Consider the following 21,942-nt stretch of genomic DNA (forward strand, 5'->3'; position numbering starts at 1 on the left):
TTGTGGTTCCCTTTTGTTGTTGCCAAGAGGAAGTCGTCCGTTGATATATATGTGTGTGGGAATTCGTTATGCGGATATATTGTACTCATCGCCCTTTGAAATACTGAAGAAGAAGTGACGATTCCCATGGCCAGGCGAAGAAATCGGAACCGTCCGTACGGTGTCGCAAATGTGCAAAGTAGGGAGCTCTCTTCATCCAGCTCTACCTGCCAAAATGCGCTCTGTGCGTCGAAGACTGTAAATATCTCTGCGTCATGGAGGTTTGAGAATATTTCTTGCGCTGTTGGCGTTGGGAATGGTTCCTTTTTAATCGCAGCGTTAAGGTTTCTTGGATCCAGACAGATTCTTGTTCCGCCGTTCTCTTTGGCTACCGCTACCATCGGGTGGACCCAATCAGTCGGCTCGGACACTGGGGTTATGATTCCTAAGTCTTGGAGTCGTCTTAGTTCTTTACGTACGCCTGCCTGTAGTGCCTGTGGTATCTGTCTTGGCGCCGAAATAGTAGGGGTTACATTTGGTTTAAGCCGAATTGTGTATTTCCCTGGTAATTTTCCTATGTGGTCGAAGACATCTTGGTACATCTGAACTATCTCGGCTGGCGTCATCCTGTCTATGTCTTCTGGTTTTGGAGATGGTTTACGTACTTGAGTCGGTAATTGTAGATGTCTGGATGTGGTTAAGTGCCATGGTGGTCCTGTATATGCATCATCCGTTTGATTTTCCGCTGAAGTATATTGGCTGCGCATCGGTGGTGTCGTGACCTTGTTGTTGTGTGCCGATTTGTTGGGAGTCGCTTCGCTGTTCGTTCGTATTATATGACTATTCTTTACGATCCCGGGTTTTGTATTGCGGGTAATGAGTCCCATCTCGACTGATGCTTGAGCGCCCAATATAGGTATAGTCCTTTGCGGTGTCACGTAAAAACACTGGAGCGTAGAGGCCGCGAATGATGCGCAAACGATATATATAATGCCAATGATCTCGATTTGGTGTCCTGAATATGCTCGTACCGTGAATGGTGGCTTGTGTAGTTGTGGCTTTACTGGTAGTTTGTCGTAAATTCCTTGATGAATTATGTTTACTTGTGAACCAGTGTCAAGCTTCATCGTGACGGGAAAGTTGGCAAAGTAGATGGTTTCCAGCCATTCTTCCGCTGGCGCTAGCGGAGTCTTCATGTCGTGGCAGTAGAGGCTAAGTGCAGTGCAGTGGAATGATTGCCAGTCGCTTTCTGTGTCGTCGTCTCCGTTTGTCAGGTATTGGTTTTGGTACTGTCCATGAGGGTTGTCAATGTAGACGGCTGGGTGCATTGAAAGTTCGTGTGTTTGGGTGGAGCGGCAACACGAGATCCAGTGCCCTTTTCGTGAACATCCGTGGCAGGTATCATTGCGTGCGGGGCAGTACCCTTGTTGCGTGTGGATGGTTCCGCAGTTGCGGCATGCGTCTTGACCCCGTCGGATTTGCGAATAAGGATTAGGTTGCTGCGTCCTGCGATTTGAGAAGTGGTGAGACGGCGTCATGGGCTGGCGCTGTTGTGTTCTGTTGGTGTGTTGAGTGAAAAAGCGTTGACCCTTTGTGGAATTTGGTCGTTTCTCTCTGCGTCGCAATGAGTCCAGTGTTACTGGAGTCGGTTCTGCCTTGTCCATAGGTGCGGAGATGGTATTAGCGTGGTTAGTTCCTAGCGTGCGAGAGACGCCTTGTCTCAATTGTGTTTTTCTTATATACAGTTCTCTTATCTATTTACAAGTTTTTTATCTTAAGCTTTATTTACATAAGTCTAAAATATTATTCCGTTTCAATCATAAGTCTATATCGTAAGTCTATATATAAATCATAAGTCTATATCGTAAGTCTATATATAACAGTGGTAAAAAACGCGTAAGAGCGCAGGCGCAAAAAAACGAGATGGAAGGCAAAGTTTCACCCCCGTGTCTTTCACTCTTAGTTATATCGTAGAGGCTTATTTAGAAACGCTTTCTTTATAGTGCACGACTTTCAGTTTGTCTAGAACCCCTCAAAATTTCAAAACAGCGGGAACTCTGTTACCTCCCATGCTCGGTTATCAGTTGGAAGTTGAACCACTTTCCCTGGATCTCGACCTTTAAACGAAAAAATACCAGCGACCTTCGATGGTTATCTTTGGTATGTCAGTAAAAGGCGAAACAAAGTGATAAGTTTAGGGGATTCTATAACCAAATGCTTAGGGTTAATCATTTAAGATATGCGAAATCAACAGACCCGTATTTGGATTAACCAAAATTTTATTCAAAATCAAAAGAAAAGTACAAAAGTATTGGTTAACTATATTTTTAACCTTTTTAAGCGACAAAAATTAAAGTAAAAAAAAATAAGTACGAGTATTTAAATGAATAAACAAATGCTTAATAACAAACAGATACTCTTAATTAACTTCGTTGTAACTTAAAGATGCAAATAATCAAAGTAATAGTTTGCAATGAATTTTAATTGACAAAAATATAAAGACGTTAGAGAATTTAAGTGCGTTAAGAAAAATTAATAGAATTTTAAGGTAAACTTACAAAAAAAATTCTCGGTTGGTTCTTTTGAGGTCGTCGACTATAGTCCTGGTCCGCTTCTACGTTTTTTCTTTGGGTTAATGATAACAAGACGATAGACAACAATTCCTTACCCAAATGACCTGGCATTTCCTTCCAGCCACTTGTTTCCATGACTTCACGGAAATTTTCCCCCACGAATTTGACAGCGTCTTCCTTTAAACTTTGCACGTTATATTTTTGGGCCAACCGCAAAATATTTGCCGCATTTTCCACCTTAATTACGTTTCGCAATCTCTCTGCGCTTGATTCGATTAAGGTTCCAATCGCCCCTGCTTCGATTTCAGGGTCATCAAAAGCCGTTTCATTCAGAATAGATCGCAACATTTAAATTGGCGACAGGTTATCGATGTTAGTTACCGGCGATGGCCGAAGAAGTTCGTCTTTTGTCCCAATGGTCAGCGCCATTCTAATGAGTGGCAGCTGCAACATGGGATCTTCGCTACTGCGTGAAAGCAAGTCGGGGTTTTCTTTTATGAGAGCGCTTATATTGCAGAAACTTGAAATATTCTTTGTCCATAATACCCATGAATTCGGATAATATTTATCCAGATTAATAAAAAAAAAACACAGTCTCATCTTTGGCGTTTAATATTTCTATTTTACAACAGGGTTCGATCCGTGGCGAGCATTTCGAATAAAACGCGAACTTTTTTGTTTAAGCCGTTTTCAAATTTCAACTACCGACTGCAGTCGTGAAGACCACGATGTGTGAGACCTAGGTCTGGATACTGATTCGCAATGGTGAGACAGCAATTGCGATGAAAGTTTCTAGTTATTAAACATCGGGGGTGAATAGTTTTACTCCCCTTTTCGAGTTTTATCTGACAAAGATTAGAAAACTGTTGGGAATGGCTTATTTTCTCTTTTTTTAAAGGCTGATATCCACAAAAAGAAAAAGAATCTTGGCGAAATGGCAGTCGTTCATCTAACAACAATGGGCGACTGTGCTTATTGTTTCGACTGTCCTAAAGATTTGATTCGTTCTTACCTTTTATATCACCAAATTTTAATTCGAACCCTCTTGAAGAGAAACGAAAGGTCATAGACTAACTGAAGATCAAAAATTAATGAACGCTCTTTTGTTTATTCGATTTGAACTGCTTTCAATCAGGGATACTAGTGGTTTTAAGAGGGATGAGCAGCTCGAGCCTTTTCACGTAAATTCCAACGTGCCTGCGGCAGAGGCTTATTTTAACGGTGAGACAAATTGAAGTGGTATTCCGAGTACTTCTCCCCAATTTTCTTTTGCGTCCCACCGGACATGAGCCATTCCACAGTTAGCGCGCCTATTTCTCTCAGATTTCGCTTTTCTTCCCCTCGTCATCCTTGATTTGGCCTTGAATTATACTAGAAACTAGAAATCCTGTAGACTGATAACGCTTCCACAATTACCCTCTCCATTCGAGTTCCTCTTAAAACATATAGTATCCCTTTTTCAGTTAAGTCTAGAACTCCTCAAAATATCAAAGAGCGGGAACTGAGTGCTTTCTCATTCTTGTTTTCAGTTGGAAGTTGAACAACTTTCGCTAGATCTCGACCTTTAAACGGTAAACTACCGACATTGTATGGTTATCTTTGGTTTATCAGTTAAATACGAAACAAAGTGATAAATGTATGTGATTAGGGGATTCTGCAACCAAATGCTTAGGGTTAATTATTTAAGATATGCGAAATCAACAGACCCATTTTTAGATTAACGAAAATTTTATCCAAAATCAAAAGAAAAATGCAATAGTATTGTTTAACAATATTCATTAAGTAACGCAGTCGTTTAGAAAATAACGGTAATTGACAAAAATACGAGAATTTTAAATGATTATACAAATACTTAATATTTTAATGTTAGAAAAACAGATACTTTTAATTAACTTCGTTATAATTTAAGGATACAATTTACAAATAATCAAAGTAATATTTTGCAATAAACCGTAATTGACAAATATTTTACAGAATTTAAGTGAGTTAAGACAAAGCAATTTAGTTTTAATATAAAAATAATCTATTGGTTAGTTCTCTTCGACGTTTAGGTCGTCGCCTAGTTAAAGTGGTGCCTGTTCCGCTTCTACATTCTTTCTGGGCTTTAATGATAATAAGACGGTTGACAACAATTGCTTACTCTCGTGTTCTGGAATTAATCTCCAACTATACGTTTCCATGACTTCATGGATATTATCAGCGACGAATTTTCCAGCGTCTTCCATTAAACTTTCCACCTTATATTTTTGGGCCAACCGCAAAATATTTGCCGCATTCTTCACGTTAATTACGTTTCGCAGTCTGTCGACGCTCGATTCAATTAAAGTTTCAATCTCTTCATCTTCGATTTCAGGGTCATCGAAAGCCCTTTCATTCAGCATAGATCGCAGCATTTCAATGGGCGACAGGCTATCGACGTCAACCGCTTGAGCCAATGACGATGGCGCAAGAAGTTCTTCTTTTCCTCCAAAGCTCAGCACTATTTTTATGTGTGGCGGCAACACCAGGGAATTTTCGTTCCTGCAGGAAATCAAGTTGGGGTTTTGATCTAGAAGGGCGCTAAAGTTGCAGAAATTTGGAACGGTATTCTTCCAATTAGATAAAGGGTAGTCCAGATCAAGGAAATAAAACACGGTCTCGTCGTCCGAGTTTAATATCTCTATTTTATAATGGCATCCGACTCTTCTCTTCGTCTCGTCAACCGTTCTGTAAGGCATCTTGAAAGACGTGAACTTGATATTTAAAAATACTTGGTCGTATGGATTCCGTTCATTTCTCATATTTAGAACTAGATCTTTTCCGTATACCGTCGATGTTATATCAACAGTAACATAATCATCATCCACTTCGAATTCAACTTTCCCAAAGATTTTTCCTTCAACATATTGGAGACACACGACTTTACTAAGCATAATTTTGAACGTTAATTGTTTAATCCCCGTTTCAAATTTCAGCTACAGACCGGCTTGTAAAACCAACGGCGTGTGATTGCGGGAGTTTTGAGATAATATTTCACCCATTTGACAGAGTTTAGAAAAAAATTATTTAAAAAACAATTTTTATTAAAAATACGATACATGAACTATAGGGGCCAAAAAAACGGTGTTAATCTGACTGCTTTGTTTTTTTTTTTTTTTTTTTGAGGTAAAAAGCCGAAAATTCCTGATACGCCCTTATACATAGGAAAAAGAAAGTTTGGAGGGGCTTTTTTAGCGCGTGCAACCAAAGCGTGATGTAGTTGGCTGTGCTTGAGAGAAACGCAAAGCATAGCCAAGTTGAGCCAACTCGATCGCGCTTGTTGTTGTTCGTTATAATTTAAGAGCCACCCACATGGGAATGGCATGGCACCAAGCACTACACCTTAAGTGAACCTAGTCAGCCCCTGAACCCAAAGCCTACTTGATATTATAAAAACTGAGCAAAAAAATCTGTGATAAAACGAACTGAACAAATAAAAAATCTTAAAAAAGGTTTTCGCCGCTTTTCAATATTTTGGTGCTCAGAGACTCGATTTTCGCCGAAAACGGTCTTTTTCGCCGCAAAGTGGAAACAAAATGACAGACTGAGACAGAAAAGTTTCCTATGAACGTTTTTAGTACCCAAACATAGGGGTGAATAGTTTTAACTCCCCTCTTCGAGTTTTAACTGACGAAGATAAGAGGACCGTTGAGAATGGCCGCTTATTTTCCATTTTAAAGGCTGAGATCCATCAAACCAAATCAAACCAAAAAAGAATCTCGGCGAAATTGAAGTCGTTCATCTAAAGGCTCTTTCAGACGATCCAACTTTTTGAATCATCTCGATGGGTCAAAACGTTGTATGAACTTGCCCAACTTTTGAAGCAAAAAGTTGAATAAATCCTTCCTATTCACACGACTAAACTTTTACCGCCATATGGAACTTTTTAAGCTCCACCTACCTTGGCACTTACGAAATAACCCGCGGATTTTTTTTTGTAATTCATTTTAATTGGCTGAAGAAATGCAATCAAAAAGTTGAGTCAGCATAATTTGACTCACTGATTTAGCCAACCTTTTTTGTGACTCAACTCATTCACTGACACTATCTATGTAGTTGGTTCAACTCGAGTTGACCCATCAAGCTGAGTCAAAAAGTTGAATCGTCTGAAAGAGAGTCTGGGTGATTGTGCTTATTGTTTCGACTACCAAAGCTTTGATTGGTTCTTGGGTAACTGAACAAGAGAGCATCCCTTAACTTTTATTTCACCAAATTTTAATTCGAACCCTCTTCAAGAGAAAGAGAAAGGTCATAGACTATAGTCTGTCAAACGAAAGAAGAGCCCTGAGAAATTTGCCCAAATTGGTGTCGCCACCATCGACCCCATAGTACTTTATCAACTTGTTTTGTTTTGTCAATAGTCGTCTGTAATATAGTCTGCTATAAACAGATAGGCTTAATCGCAATAGAACCAATAAATTTTGCTATATATATTTAATATGTTTATGTTTCATGATTTTTTACGATCATCGAGTATTAAAGAATAAAAAACAAAATTAACGACAAGACACCAGTTTTATCTTTGTTGAACTAGCTTTGCAATATATTTTAATGACATAAGTTAAAGTACTTGTCCATAAGTCTAAGTAGTTCAGCATCAAAGCGTCTTCAGTCCACGTCTTCATCAAAGTTTTCGCTGTCTTCTTGCATATTAATTTTAAGAGGTTCAATTGTCGATGATGGAATCTTTTTCCCAATACTCATGCATTATATTCTCGACGTGAACTTTATGAAATAATAAAGCGTCACAAGTCCAGAACCCTGAAGTACGAAATTGACGAGGTTGCTAAAAGTAGAGGTCACACGGTAGTGAGGATTCCACCGTACCATTGCCAGTTTAACCCGATTGAACTAATATGGGCACAAGTGAAGAACGACGTTGCGAAGCAGAATTCTGTTTTCAAACTCTCGACGGTCAAAGATGCAACATTGAGGGCCATTGAACGTGTGACACCAGAGAATTGGCGTAAGGTAATGGAGCACGTCGAGAATATAATGCATGAGTATTGGGAAAAGATCCCATCATCGAAACCACAATTGAACCTCTTAAAATATGCAAGAAGACAGCGAAGACTCTGATGAAAACGTGGACTGAAGACGCTTTGATGCTGAACTACTTATGGACAAGTACTTTAACTTATGTCATTAAAATACATTGCAATGCTAGTTCAACAAAGATAAAACTGGTGTCTTGTCGTTAATTTTGTTTTTTATTCTTTAATACTCGATGATCGTAAAAAATCATGAAACATAAACATATTAAATATATATAGCAAAATTTATTGGTTCTATTGCGATTAAGCCTATCTGTTTATAGCAGACTATATTACAGACGACTATTGACAAAACAAAACAAGTTGATAAAGTACTATGGGGTCGATGGTGGCGACACCAATTTGGACAAATTTCTCAGGGCTCTTCTTTCGTTTGACAGACTATAACTGACAATCAAAAATTAATGAACGCTCTTTTGTTCACTTCTCAAAATTTAATCAGAGTGGGAACTCCGTTACCTCCCATGCTCGGTTATCAGTTATGAGTTGAACCACTAAGGCTAGATCTCGACCTTTAAAGTGATAAATAATGACCTTCAATGGTTATCTTTGGTTTGTCAGTAAAAGGCGAAACAAAGTGATAAATGTAGGTGATATTTTGGGGGATTCTGTAACCAAAAGCTTAGGGTTAATCATTTAAGCAGAAGTCCATTAAAATAGCCTAGGAAGTGAACAATTACAATGGCTGGTATAGCGTACGTCTCTGCTGGGATAAAAACTCCTTCTAGCTCCATGGATAGGGGGTTAAATTTTTCCCCCTTTCCTAACACAGTTAGAAATCTCGAGCTCCTCTCTAGGAAGTCTTTCTTGACGTGAGCGGGGCGGGACTTCTTCAGCCCATGAACGCTGGATCTCTAAAGGGTAGATTGTTTGCTTTACAAAAAAATAAAAAAAGGAACGGCCACGGTTGTTAAAGGGAGGGTGAAGTAGAAAATCAAGTGGTTTTTTTACCGATTCTTCTACTAATTATAAAAAGGCAGGGGGTTACGCGATTGGTCGGACGTCCTTATTTAAAATTATCCTTTAAATCTGCACCTAATTTGAATTTTAAAATCATTCGGAAGTATTTCCTGAATGTTTGGCTATGCAGACTGGTCTTGTAATTAGTAGAAGAATCGATAAAAAATCACTTGATTTTCTACTTCACCCTCCCTTTAAATAGTTTTTTTTCAATAGGTTTATGAAGAGTCATAAAAAAACTGAATGACCTTGACTGTTCCAAAAGAGGGCTCGGTTTTACAGTGGAAGGGGGCGTTTTCGGCCAATAGTTTTTTCTCTCTCGATAGGGCAAATTTTGGCGTACGAGTCGCACTTAAACCGGAGATCTGAGAAAAATTACCGCGAGGTGGCGAATGCGTCGCCCTTCTTCAGTATTGCTACACAAGAGAGGGGAGTCCCAAACCCCGCTTTTGGTTACTTCCTTGGCTAATTTAATGGACTTCTGATTTAAGATATGCGAAATTAAGAGACCCATTTTTAGATTAACGAAATTTTTATTCAAAATCTAAAGGAAAGTACAATATTCTTGAACTATTTTTTTTAAGTAATGCAAGAAAATAAACGTAATCGACAAAAAATAATAAAGAGTATTTTAAATGAGTAAACAAATACTTAGTTTTAATGTAAGAACAAACAGATGCTATTAGTTATATCTTCGTTGTAATTTAAGGATTCAAATAATCAAAGTAATATTTTGCAATGAACCGTAATTTACAAAAATATCAAGACGTTAGAGATTTTAAGTTAGTTAAGAAAAAGTAATTTAGTCACAACGTAAAATTACAAAAAGAAATCTCGGTTGGTTCTGTTGAGGTCGTCGCCTAGTCCTGCTCCGCGTCCACGTTCTTTTTGGGCTTTAATGATAATAAGACGGTTGACAACAATTGCTTGCTCTCTTGTTCTGGAATTGATCTCCAACCATATGTTTTCATGACTTCATGGATATTATCAGCGACGAATTTTCCAGCGTCTTCCATTAAACTTTCCACATTATATTTTTGGGCCAACCGCAAAATATTTGCCGCATTCTTCACGTTAATTACGTTTCGCAGTCTGTCGACGCTCGATTCAATTAAAGTTTCAATCTCCTCATCTTCAATTTCAGAGTCATCGAAAGCCCTTTCATTCAGCATAGATCGCAGCATTTCAATTGGCGACAGGCTATCGACGTCAACCGCTTGAGCCAATGACGATGGCGCGAGAAGTTCTTCTTTTCTTCCAAAGCTCAGCACTATTTTTATGTGTGGCGGCAACACCAGGGAATTTTCGTTTCTGCAGGAAATCAAGTTGGGGTTTTGATCTTGAAGGGCGCTAAAGTTGCAGAAATTTGGAATGGTATTCTTCCAATTCGAAAAAAGGTAGTCCAGATCAAGGAAATAAAACACGGTCTCGTCGTCCTGGTTTAATATTTCTATTTTATAATGGCATCCGACTCTTCTCTTCGTCTCGTCAAACGTTCTGTAAGGGATCTTGAAAGACGTGAACTTGATATTTAAAAATACTTGGTCGTATGGATTTTGTTCACTACTCATTTCTAGAACTAGATCTTTTTCGTATGCGGTCGATGTTATATCAACAGTAACATAATCATCATCCACTTCGAATTCAACTTTCCCAAAGATTTTTCCTTCAACATATTGGAGACACACGACTTTACTAAGCATAATTTTGAACGTTAATTGTTTAATCCCCGTTTCAAATTTCAGCTACAGACCGGCTTGTAAAACCAACAGCGTGTGTTTGCGGGAGTTTTGAGATAAAGGTTTTTACAAAGAGGGTACAAAGAGCGGGAGTTGAACCTAGCAGCTTTGGCAAGGCATTCTGGGAGTTCCCGCTTTTTTTTATTCATTTTTTATATGATATTATCCTCCTAATAGATAGTTTTCACACATGGAGGATTCATACCATTTACACCAGGAGGCCGGGCTACCTGGAGGACAAAAACACGGCTGCTTTTGTCCTCCAGGTAGCCTGGCCTTCTGGTGAAAATGGTATGAATCCTCCATGTGTGAAAACTATCTATATCCGGTTCACCGTATTTCAACCAATACGAGGGCAGAGAAAAATGCGTGCGCATACCGGAAGTTTACAGGAAAACTTTGAAAGCGAGAACACTCCATTAAATAATATTCTACTCCACCTCTTTATACTCTTTGGTTTTTAGTACACAAACGTAGGGGGTGAACATTTTAACTCCCCTTTTCGAGTTTTAACTGACAAACACAAACAGAAGAGGGCCGCCGCTGAGAATTGCTTATTTTCCCTTTTAAAGGCCGAGATCCAGAACAATAAAAAAAAGATTCTCGGATCTGACAATGGGCGACTGTGATTATTGTCAAAACTTTGATTGGTTCTTGACTAACTGAATGAATATAAACAATTCCTTTTAATTCTCCAAAATTTCATTTAAACCCTCTTGAAGAGAAACAAAATGTTATAGACTAACTGACGATGTAAAAAAAAATAAGGAACGTGCTATTGTTTATCTACAGTTCGGTAAGCCTATGCGATGTAAAAAAAGGCGGTAAGCAACATACAATAGGGTTGACCCATTGCCGTATTTGCGCACTCTCTGAACCCAAAACGCCTAGAGCGCAGGTGCCAAAAAGCGAGATGGAAGGCAAAATTTTACCCCCGTGTCTTTCCGTCTTTGTTACATTGAAATTTGAAAAGGCTTATTTAGAACCGCTTTCTTTACAGTGCACGGCCACGACTTTCAGTTCGTATAGAATCCCTCAAAATTTCGAAAGAGTGGAAACTTGAGTGGTCTCTCATACTCGGTTATCAGTAGGCCTTGAACCCCTTTTCACTTGATCTCGACCTTTAAACGGAAAAATACCGACCTTTGATGGTTATCTTTGGTTTGTCAGTAAAAGGCGAAACAAAGTGATAAATATAGGGGATTCTATAACCAAACGCTTCATTTAGGATATGCGAAATAAACAGACCCATATTTTGATTAACGAAAATTTATTTAATCAAAAGTACAAAGGTATTGTTTAACTGTTTTAATCAAGTAACTCAAGCATTTAGAATAGAACGGTAATTGACGAAAAGGTTAAGTGAATTTTAGTATTAACGAGCAAATAATAGATCTGTAGGTCATTTTTTAATTTGATGGAATAATTTCTTTCGGGGAATTTTTGATAATAAGACCTTACACAACAATTGCTTACTCAAATGATCTGGCATTTCCTTCCAACCACTTGTTTCCATGACTTCCCCAAAATTATCGGCGACGAATTTGACAGCTACTTCCTTTAAACTTTCCACCTTATATTTTTGGGCCAACCGCAGAATATTTGCCGCATTCTGCACGTCAATTACGCCTCGCAATCTGTCTACGCTCGATTCGATTAAGGTTTTAATGGCCCCTGCTTCGATTTTTGGGTCATCGAAAGCCGTTTCATTCAGAATAGATCGCAGCATTTGAATGGGCGACAGTTGATCGATGTTAGTTACCGCCGCTAGCGGAGTAATTTCATATTTTGTCCCAAAGGTCACCGCTATTTTAATGTGTGGCATCGACATCGTGAGATCTTCGCTATTGCGTGAAAACAAGTTGGGGTTTTGTTTTATAAGAGCGCTTAAGTTGCAGAAATTTGGAATGTTCGCTGCCCATCCTACAGATTCAAGATTTATCACTTCAATGGAAGAGAACAAGGAAAAACACACGGTCTCGTCGTCCGCGTTTAATATTTCTATTTTATAACAGAGTCCGTCGCTCGGCTTTTTCGGAAACGTAAAGCAGATATCTAGAACTCGACATTTTTGTAAATCAGCCGATTTTATTTCAACTCTAACCTTATCACCATTGACATGGAAATTAAATTCTCCTACCAAATCCCTTTCCGAATATTGGAGAGACAAAACTTTCCTAAGCATATTTTTGGGTTTTGTTTAAGCCGTTTTCAAATTTCAACTACCGACTCGCTCGTGAAGACAGCAAATGTAGATTAAATGACTGCAGGTAGGAGTTTGCGATGAAAGTTTCTAGTTATCAAACATATTGGTGAATAGTTTTACTCCCCTTTTCGAGTTTTATCTGACAAAGATTAAAGAACAGTTTAGAATGGCTTATCTTTCCTTTTTTAAAGGCCAAGATCCACAATTCCTTGAAATCCGGTAGACTGATAATGCTCCCTCTCTCTCTCTCCTCTTTGAAGAAGGCATCGGTGGGTGGGCAAAAATTATTTGAAATACGTCGCAGACATCACGTGATATCAAGATACAAAGGCTCCTCATAGAGTGCAACTTGACATCTAGTCCTTGTTTTTCGCGAGATTGCAGCGCCAATTCCATGAAGCGGTAGTTTTCGAAATGAAACGAACTAAGCTTCTTTGAACCACGCCTCTTCTCGGTCGTATTTCAAATAATTTTTACCTACCCGCCCATGCCCTCTTTACAGTCCCTTTAAAACATATAGGGAGCTAACAACTGGCTACGGGGAAGAGATAGTCTGACGTCAAGCAGAGCCCCTCTGGTTGGCATTTTTACCTCTCCGAGTGACGTATGTCACGGAGAGGTTCTAATTTCGACGTGTCTGTGTGTCTGTCTGTGTGTGTGTCTGTCCGTTGTTACACCCACGTGACCGCGTTCGCAGTTTGCAAATCGGAGCAAACGTGTATTCAATTTCCAGACCGCATTTACAGTCCCGGAAATTGTATTGCCTGTCTAACAACTCTGTTCATTTGTTCACCCCACATGGACACCAGTCTGAACTTACTGGCTTCTAAACACCACCATCTTCTAGTCTTTCGCCCATTCCACATGGACACCAGTCTGTACTTACTGGCTTCTAAACACCACCACCTTCTCGTTTTTGTCCATTCCACATGGACACCAGTCTGTACACCTGGCTTCTAACACCACCACCTTCTCGTCTTTGTCCATTCCACATGAACACCAGTCTGTACACCTGGCTTCTAACACCACCACCTTCTCGTCTTTGTCCATTCCACATGAACACCAGTCTGTACACCTGGCTTCTAACACCACCATCATCCTTAAGGTTAAGACATACGCGGCGATCGGCTAGGGTTACGAGAAACGTCTAGCCTTCCAATGGAGGGGTCTTCCTCCAAGGTTCACGCAATTGCGGTTGTTCTTGCTTTTAGCTGTAGTTCGACACCCTTATATACTACCTATTTGAGTAAGGCGAGCAACCGGAGTATGCTTCATTTCAAACGTCAATATTAGTCAAGTCTCTCAAGGTTGTTTAATTATTCTTTTTTAAAACGATGTAACGCTCAATAAGGCGAACAACTAACGAAGAAAATATTAAATATTAATTATATTTATTTTAAAATTTAAGATAATCTCTTTTCTCAATTCAAAATTAATACGGAAAGAGTTAAAAAGCAGTCTATTTTTTGTCTGTGTGTGTCTGTCCGTTGTCACACTAGTGCGCGAAGTTAGCAGTTCGCTTTGTTTTGATGTGTTAAGAAATCCTACAGAACCTTAATATTCACTTTTTCCATAATATAAAGTGAATATGTGGAAATCTTTTTCGTTATTACGATGCATTTAGTACTTTTGTAGCTTTGAAGCTCTGTTTCATTTTGATATTCCAAGGATGTTTTTTAATATTATTATTTAAAATGGCTGTTTATATATTACTTAAGCTATACTACATCTGTATATAGAATAATCCTTGGTTTAGTGATTTAATGAAGAAAGCTAAGATCTAGACTCCGGCGGGTATATCTAATAATACCCGCAAATGAGGCCTGAGGTGAAGTAAACTTTGGGTTTTGATTTTCGTGTCTGAAATGAAGAGACATCAACGGTTCAGAGTGAGCCGAAAGTTAAATACACTCTTAAATAATCAGGTTAAGATTAAGATTTTATAATAGAAGAAAAGATCATGGTGGCAATTAGATTAGTAGGGCTAAGCTACAGAGTTTTTATTCTCTTTATGGTGCGCATTGACTATCAGTGCGTCTAGCTACAACTTAGCTTTGGTATTATTTAACGTTAACACTCATGTTGGCAAACTAAGTATATTGTTGAGGTGAGGTGAGACGAGACGATAGTGTTTGCACTGCAAACCAGTTTGCAATGTAGCTATCAGAATATAGGGTGAACAGCTGAAGCGTAGACTTCATTTCCTGGGAGGCTATTCTCTAAAAATCGAAAATTATTCGGATCACTCCGAATCCTTATGATTCGGATCGGGCTCATTCGGAGTGGACCGAACAAACCGTATTCTCTAACCCCAATCCTTATCGTCATTCGGATACTTCGAAAATTTTCTCTCAATCCAAATGGTCGTCACTTCCTCTTAAGCCACGTGGTACTTTTTGACGCCCACTTTTTCTTTATTGGACAATTTTATTTGGCGTGCTTTCAAATTGAAGGGATGGAAACTTTGGTTTTTCCCAAGGAGTGGAAATTTTGGGAAGTGGTCTTTGTATTGGGAACACATTCAATACAAAGCAAATTTTCTCTTTTTCGATTTCTTTTCTTAAGATAGAAACAAGTGCTTTTTTTCCTTTTTTATTAATTTATTTATTTATTTATTTTTGATAAAAAATTATTTATTCTTAAATTGCTTCATAATATTCTTTTAAAATGAGTATTAAAGAACACGCTAAACATAGTATGTTGAATTTTGAATCAAACTTGGCGGAAGTTTTAGTAGGGTTAAATATGAGGCAATGAGAACCTAGAATAACAACGTTAATTAATCGCAAATTATAATCCAATTGTGTGGATCTCGTGAGATTATGATAAATTCATTAATGTAGATCATTAGCCCTCTATCAATGGTTACACACCTACCAAAATTTAATAATTTAAATAGATGCTAAACGAAAGAACCAAATTTAATCAAGCAATTATTAATAATTGATGCAATTGGTCAAAAATAGGTGGTTCTAACTTACATGCCCCGGTAGAAAAAATATTAAAATGAACAATTAAATCTGTGTTAAGTAATTGAATCTCGCGAAATTATCCCTTAAATGTAGGATAAATTCAACGACGTTTTTTTACCTTTAAATCTACCAAAAAGCCGTCGATCTACCTTGTAGATTTCGCCAAGGCCCGCTTTAACCTAAAATTTTGCCCACGCTTGATTTTAAGTCTCGAAAAACCCTTTGAACTCGTAAATCGCGACGGGCAATGCGATTACCATGTTCAAATCGCAAACGATGAAGCTTGAGTTGAAAGAACAAAGCAGCCATACTAAATATAAATATGAACCGCAGCCAAGGTGCCAGCAAAAAGGTACGGGGAAAAATACTAGAAAACTCCGGCGAAAGTTCCGCGAATCTAAGATTGATGGAGGGAAGAGAGGCGGTAAAAACTCCGAATGCCCGATTCGGCCGTCTCTTACGGCCTTCGAATGATTCGGAGAGGTTATCACCGTATGATTAGGATAAGGTGCTTACAGAATACGTTTTATTTTCATTCGGAGAAATTGACTCCGAATGAAAAGATTCGGATCGAAATTCCTCCAAAAGGACCTTAGAGAATAGGGTCCCTGTTCTTTTTGCCATTGACTGATTTCCATGTGTCCAAGATTTATCCTTATTGGATGTAAAATGTCGTATGCTTTACTGTATATTCGCTATGCTTGGAATACTGCTTCAATATTTCGTAAATTTTTACTTCAAAAAAGAAAAATAATTCCATATCTAGGTAAATAACTTTGTAGTAGTAGACCTCTTGACTCGGAGAGGTAATATTTTGGTTTTCCCAACTTGTTGAATACTGTTTCCAAGCGTTAGGTGGGATGAGACTCCAGTAAGAGATAAATCGGTGTGACGTTTCAGGGTCAGAACTCTTAGCTCCGTATAGTTTCCCTTTTTCAGTTAACTCTAGAACTCCTCAAAATCAATGAGCGGGAACTGAGTGCTTTCTCATCCTGGTTTTCAGTTGGGAATTGAGAAAATTTCGCTAGATCTCGACCTTTAAACGGTAAACTACCGACATTGTATGGTTATCTTTGGTTTATCAGTTAAATAAAAATGATAAATGTAGGTGATATTTTTTGGGATTCTGCAACCGAATGCTTAGGGTTAATAATATAAGATACGAGAAATCAACAGACCCGTATCTAGACTGATTAACGAAAATTTTATTCAAAATCAAAAGAAAAGTACAATAGTATTGTTTAATTATATTTGTTAAGAAAATAACCTTAATCGACAAAAAAATAATATGAGTACAAGAACAAACAAATGTTTTTAATTAACTTCGTTGTAACTTATGGATACAAATAATCAAAATAATATTTTGCAATGAAAGGTAATTGACAAATATATAAAGACGTTAGAGAATTTAAGTGCGTTAAGAAAAATTAATTCAATTTTAAGGTAAACTTACAAAAAAAAATAATCTCGGTTGGTTCTGTTAAGGTCATCGCCAGCTGTCCTCCGTTTTTACGTTCACTCTGGGCCTTATTGATAAGAAGGCGGTAGAGAAAAATTCATCTCTTAAATGATCTGGCATTTCCTTCCATCCACTTGTTTTCATGACTTGTTGGAAATTGTCAGCGACGAATCTAGCAGCGTCTTTCTTTAAACTTTCAACCTTATATTTTTGGGCCAACCGCAGAATATTTGCCGCATTCTCCGCATCAATTACGTTTCGCAATCTGTCTACGCTTGATTCGATCAAAGTTCCAATGGCCCCTGCTTCGATTTTTGGGTCATCGAAAGCCGTTTCATTCAGAAGAGATCGCAGCATTGGAATGGTCGACAGGTTATCGATGTTAGACGATAGCGGAAGAAGTTCATCTTTTCTCCCAATGGTCAGCGCCATTTTAATGTGTGGCGGCGACGTCATGGGATCTTTCCTGTTGCCCGAAAGCAAGTCGGGGTTGTTTTTTTTGAGAGCGCTTATATTGCATAAACTTGGAATATTCACTGTCCAACTTCCATATTTATTTTTATCCACATAAATGAAAAAGAATACAGTCTCGTCTTTGGCGTTTAATATTTCTATTTTATAACAGTGTCCGAGGCTAACTGTCGATTGTTTCGAAAACGTCAAGCTGATATTTAAAAATAGATTATTTTCGACATACGACGATGTTATCCGAACAGAAACATTATCATTATTAACACGGAAATCTAATTTTCCTTCGACTTTAGTACCCGAATATTGGAGGCGCAAAATTTTCCTAATCATATTTTTGGGTCTCGTTTAAGCCTTAGCCGTTTTCAAATTTCAACTACCGACTCGCGAAGCCCACGGCGTGTGAGATCTGGGTATGTATGCCGAATTGCCGATTCGCATTTGGTGAGAGTGTTAAGTGTTTCCACCAGGGATAAGGGAGTCCTTCAAGTTTCCACTCGAAGGTTAGGATTTTCACCCATTTTAGGTGGAAAAATGCTGTTTTTCGCTCCATCTATAGTAGATTTTCGCCGCAAAAAATCCCCTATTTTTTTATTTTCAATTATCGCTTTTAATTTTCACATCTCAATTAAATTTAAAAAAAATTTGAACCAATATTTTTTTAAATTAGGGCCAAAAAAACGGTGGTTATCCCATAGACGGCCGTGTTAAATGCTGACTTCTTTGATTTTTTGAGGTAAAAAGCCGAAAGTTCCTGATACGCCCTTATACATAGGAAAAAAACCAGTTTGGAGGGGCTTTTATAGCGCGTGCAACCAAAGCGTGATGGAGTTGGCTGTGTTTGAGAGAAACACAAAGCATAGCCAAGTTGAGCCAACTCGATCGCGCACTTTCGTTGTTGTTCGTTATAATTTAAGAGCGCCACCAACATGGTAATGGCATGGCACCAAGCACTACAGCTTAAGTGAACCTAGTCAGCCCCTGAACCCAAAGCCTACTTGATATTAGAAAAAATGAGCAAAAAAAATGTGTGATATAACGATCTGAACCATAAAAAAAATCTTAAAAAAGGTTTTCGCCGCATTTCAATATTTTGGTGCTCAGAGACTATTTTCGTCGAAAGTGGAAACACTAAGACTGAGACTGAGAAAGCAAAGTTTCCCGTGAACGTTTTTAGTACCCAAACATAGGGGTGAATAGTTTTAACTTCCCTTTTCGAATTTTGACAGACAAAGAGGACCATTGAGAATGACTTATTTTCCATTTTAAAGGCTGAGATCCATCAAACCAAAAAAGAATTTCGGCGAAATGGAAGTCGTTCATCTAAAGGCTCTTTCAGACCCTGTGCAATAACACGACAGGCCTGTGGACTCTGCCCCCCCCCCATGACCTTATTTAGAACCGCTTTCTTTACAGTGCATTTCCACGACTTTCAGTTTGTCTAGAACCCCTCAAAATTTCAAAAGAGGGGGAACTCTGTTACCTTCCATGCTCGGTTATCAGTTGGAAGTTGAACCACTTTCGCTGGATCTCCGCCTTTAAACGGAAAAATACCGACCTTCGATGGTTTCTCAGTAAAAAGCGAAACAAAGTGATAAATGTAGGCGATATTTAGGGGATTCTATAACCCAAAGCTTAGGGTTAATCAATTAAGATATGCGAAATCAACACACACCCATATTTCGATTAACGAAAGTTTTATGCAAAATCAAAAGAAAAGTACGATATTATTGGTTAGTTATATTCATTTAAGTAACGCAAGAAAATAACCGTAATGGACAAAAATTAATGTGAAAAAGGATTAGAGTATTTTAAATGAATTAACAAATACTTAGTTTTAATGTAAGAACAAACAGGTACTCTGAATTAACTTCTTTGTAACTCAAGATGACAAATAATCAAAGCAATTTTTTTGCAATGAATTGTAATTGACAAATATAAAAAGACGTTAGAGAATTTAAGTAAGTTAAGAAAAAGCAATTTTGTTACAACAAGAAAGCTGGGTTGGTTCTGTTGAGGTCGTCGCCTAGTCTTGTTCCAGTTTTGCCTTCTTGCTGGGCTTTAATGCTAATAAGACGGTTGACAACAATTGCTTACTCTCGTTTTCTGGAATTAATTTCCAACCACTTGATTTCATGACTTCATGGATGTTATCAGCCACGAATTTTGCAGCAGCTTCTATTAAACTTTGCACCTTATATTTTTGGGCCAACCGCAGGATATTTGCCGCATTTTCCACCTTAATTACTCTTTGCAATCTCTCAACGCAGTATTGAATTATATTTACAATCGCCCCTGCATTGATTTCATTGTCGTCGAAAGCCTTGTCATTCAGAATAGATCGCAACGTTTGAATTGGCGACAGTTTTCTGATGTTTGTCACCAACGATACCGGAAGAAGTTCTTCTTTTGTCCCAAAGGTCAGCGCCATTTTAATGTGTGGCGGTACCATGGTGGAATCTTCGCTTTTACTTGAAATCAAGTTGGGGTTTTGATTTATAAGAGAGGTTAAGTTGCAGAAATTTGGAATATTCACCGTCTCTGCGAATGAATTGTTTATCAAATCAAGAAATAAAAACACGGTCTCATCGTCCGCGTTTAATACTTCAATTTTAAAACTGGGTCTGCGAAACATTGCCACCCTATTGCCAATCATATTCGTAAACGTTAAACTGATACTCAAAACTTGATTATATTTTAATTTCGACGATGTTATCTCAACAATTATATTTCTATTATTGACAGTGAAGTAAAATTTTCCGCCGATAATAGTATTCGGATATTGGAGACGGAAAACTTTCCAAAACATATTTTTGCGTCTTTGTTTAAGCCCTTTTTCAAATTTCACCTACTATACCGACCTGCAACTCCTAAAACCGACTGTGTCGAATCAATGTGACTGCGGTAGTTTTTACAAAGATTGCCTAAACAGTGGGAGTTGAAGCTATCAACTTTGGCAAGGCATTCTGGGAGTTTTCGCGTTTTTAATTTATTTCTTATATTATATTATCCTCCTCATATCCGGTTCACCGTATTTCAACCAATACGAGGGCAGAGAAAAATGCGCGCCTACACCGGAAGCTTAGAGGAAAACTTTGAAAACGAGAAAACTCCCCTTCTTTGGTTTTTAGTGTACAAACGTAGTTTTACTTTCGTTTTCCAGAGGATGGCTTATTTTCCCTTTTAAAGGCCGAGATCCATGAAGAAAAAGAAAGAATCTCGTTGAAATGGAAGTCGTTCATCTAACAATGGGCGACTGTGATTATTGTTTAGACTGTCGAAGCTTTGATTGGTTCTTGGCTAACTGAACAAGAGAGCATCCCTTAACTTTTATTTCACCAAATTTTAATTCGAATCCTCTTCAAGAGAAACGAAATGTCATAGACTAACTGACGATCAAAATACTGTATAATAAACGCTCTTTTGTTTATTCAATTTGAACTGCTTTCAATGAAGTCTAGAACCCCTCAAAATTTCAAAATAGCGGGAACTTTGTGCCCTCCCGTACTCGGTTATCAGTTGGGAGTTGAACCACTTTCGCTAGACCTCGACCTTTAAACGGAAAATTACCGACGACCTTCGATGGTTATCATAGGTTTGTCAGTAAAAGGCGAAACAAAGTGATAAATGTAGGCGATATTTTGGGGGATTTTATAACCAAATGCTTAGGGTTAATCATTTAAGATATGCAAAATCAAGAGACACGTATTTAGATTAACGAAAAATTTATTCAAAATCAAATGAAAAGTACAACAGTATTGATTAATTATACTCATTAAGTAAATTAAGCGTTTAGAAAAACGCTAATTGAAAAATTGAAAAAATACGAGAATTTTAAATGAGTGAACAAATACGAGAATTTTAAATGAGTGAACAAATACTAACTTAGTTTTATCGTTAGAACATGCCTACGCGCTTAATTAATAATATGAAATAACGCGCGCATTTAGTTAAAAGAATCGTAATTGTCAAGAATATAAAGATGTTAGAGAATTTTAAGTGAATTTAAACAGTAACCAAGTTTTAACGCAAGCCTACCATTGACTTACGTGCAGGCTTAAGCCCGCCTCCAACTTTCGCCTCTTAATTGAGCATAATACATCAGGCAACAATTCCTTACTCACGCGTTCTGGCATATCTTGCCAATCACGTGTTGCCATTACGTCTTCAAAATGATCCGTGACGAATTTGACCGCCGCATCTTTTAAACTTCTCGAATTATATTTCTTGGCCAACTGCAGAATATTGGCCGCATTCTGCACGTTAATTGATCCTATCAAACTCTCTACGATTGTGCCGAATAAAAGCCAAGCGTCGACATTCGGGTCATCGAAAACCGTTTCATTCACGAGAGATCGCAGCATTTTGGTGTTATTCCGATTGCAGCGGTGAATGATTGATGTTGGCAGAAGAACCTCTTTCTTTTCCCCAAAAGTCAGCACCATTTTAAAGTGATCTGGTAACTCCTCCAAATCTTCGCTACGATTCGAAATCAAGCCGGGGTTTTCAGCCTT

The 21,942-nt window shown here is 38.1% G+C and overlaps 2 protein-coding genes across 3 annotated transcripts in view; one reads left to right on the forward strand and one right to left on the reverse strand.

Moving 5' to 3' along the window:
* LOC149618362 (guanylate cyclase 32E) overlaps positions 1 to 21,942 on the forward strand; it is a 166,875-nt gene that overhangs the window by 99,196 nt on the left and 45,737 nt on the right. The window lies entirely within an intron of this gene.
* LOC149618372 (uncharacterized) lies at positions 16,691 to 17,886 on the reverse strand. The gene is made up of 2 exons (XM_089854998.1): positions 16,955 to 17,886; positions 16,691 to 16,834 (listed from the first exon to the last, which is right to left on the reverse strand). The coding sequence occupies exon 1, from the start codon at positions 17,759 to 17,761 to the stop codon at positions 16,988 to 16,990; it is 774 nt and encodes a 257-aa protein (XP_089711124.1). The 5' UTR covers positions 17,762 to 17,886; the 3' UTR covers positions 16,691 to 16,834; positions 16,955 to 16,987.

The sequence above is a fragment of the Phalangium opilio genome, unplaced genomic scaffold (assembly GCF_054372755.1).
Source record: "Phalangium opilio isolate 3A_F unplaced genomic scaffold, DU_Popi_V2 ptg000209l_1, whole genome shotgun sequence".
Taxonomy (NCBI): domain Eukaryota; kingdom Metazoa; phylum Arthropoda; class Arachnida; order Opiliones; family Phalangiidae; genus Phalangium; species Phalangium opilio.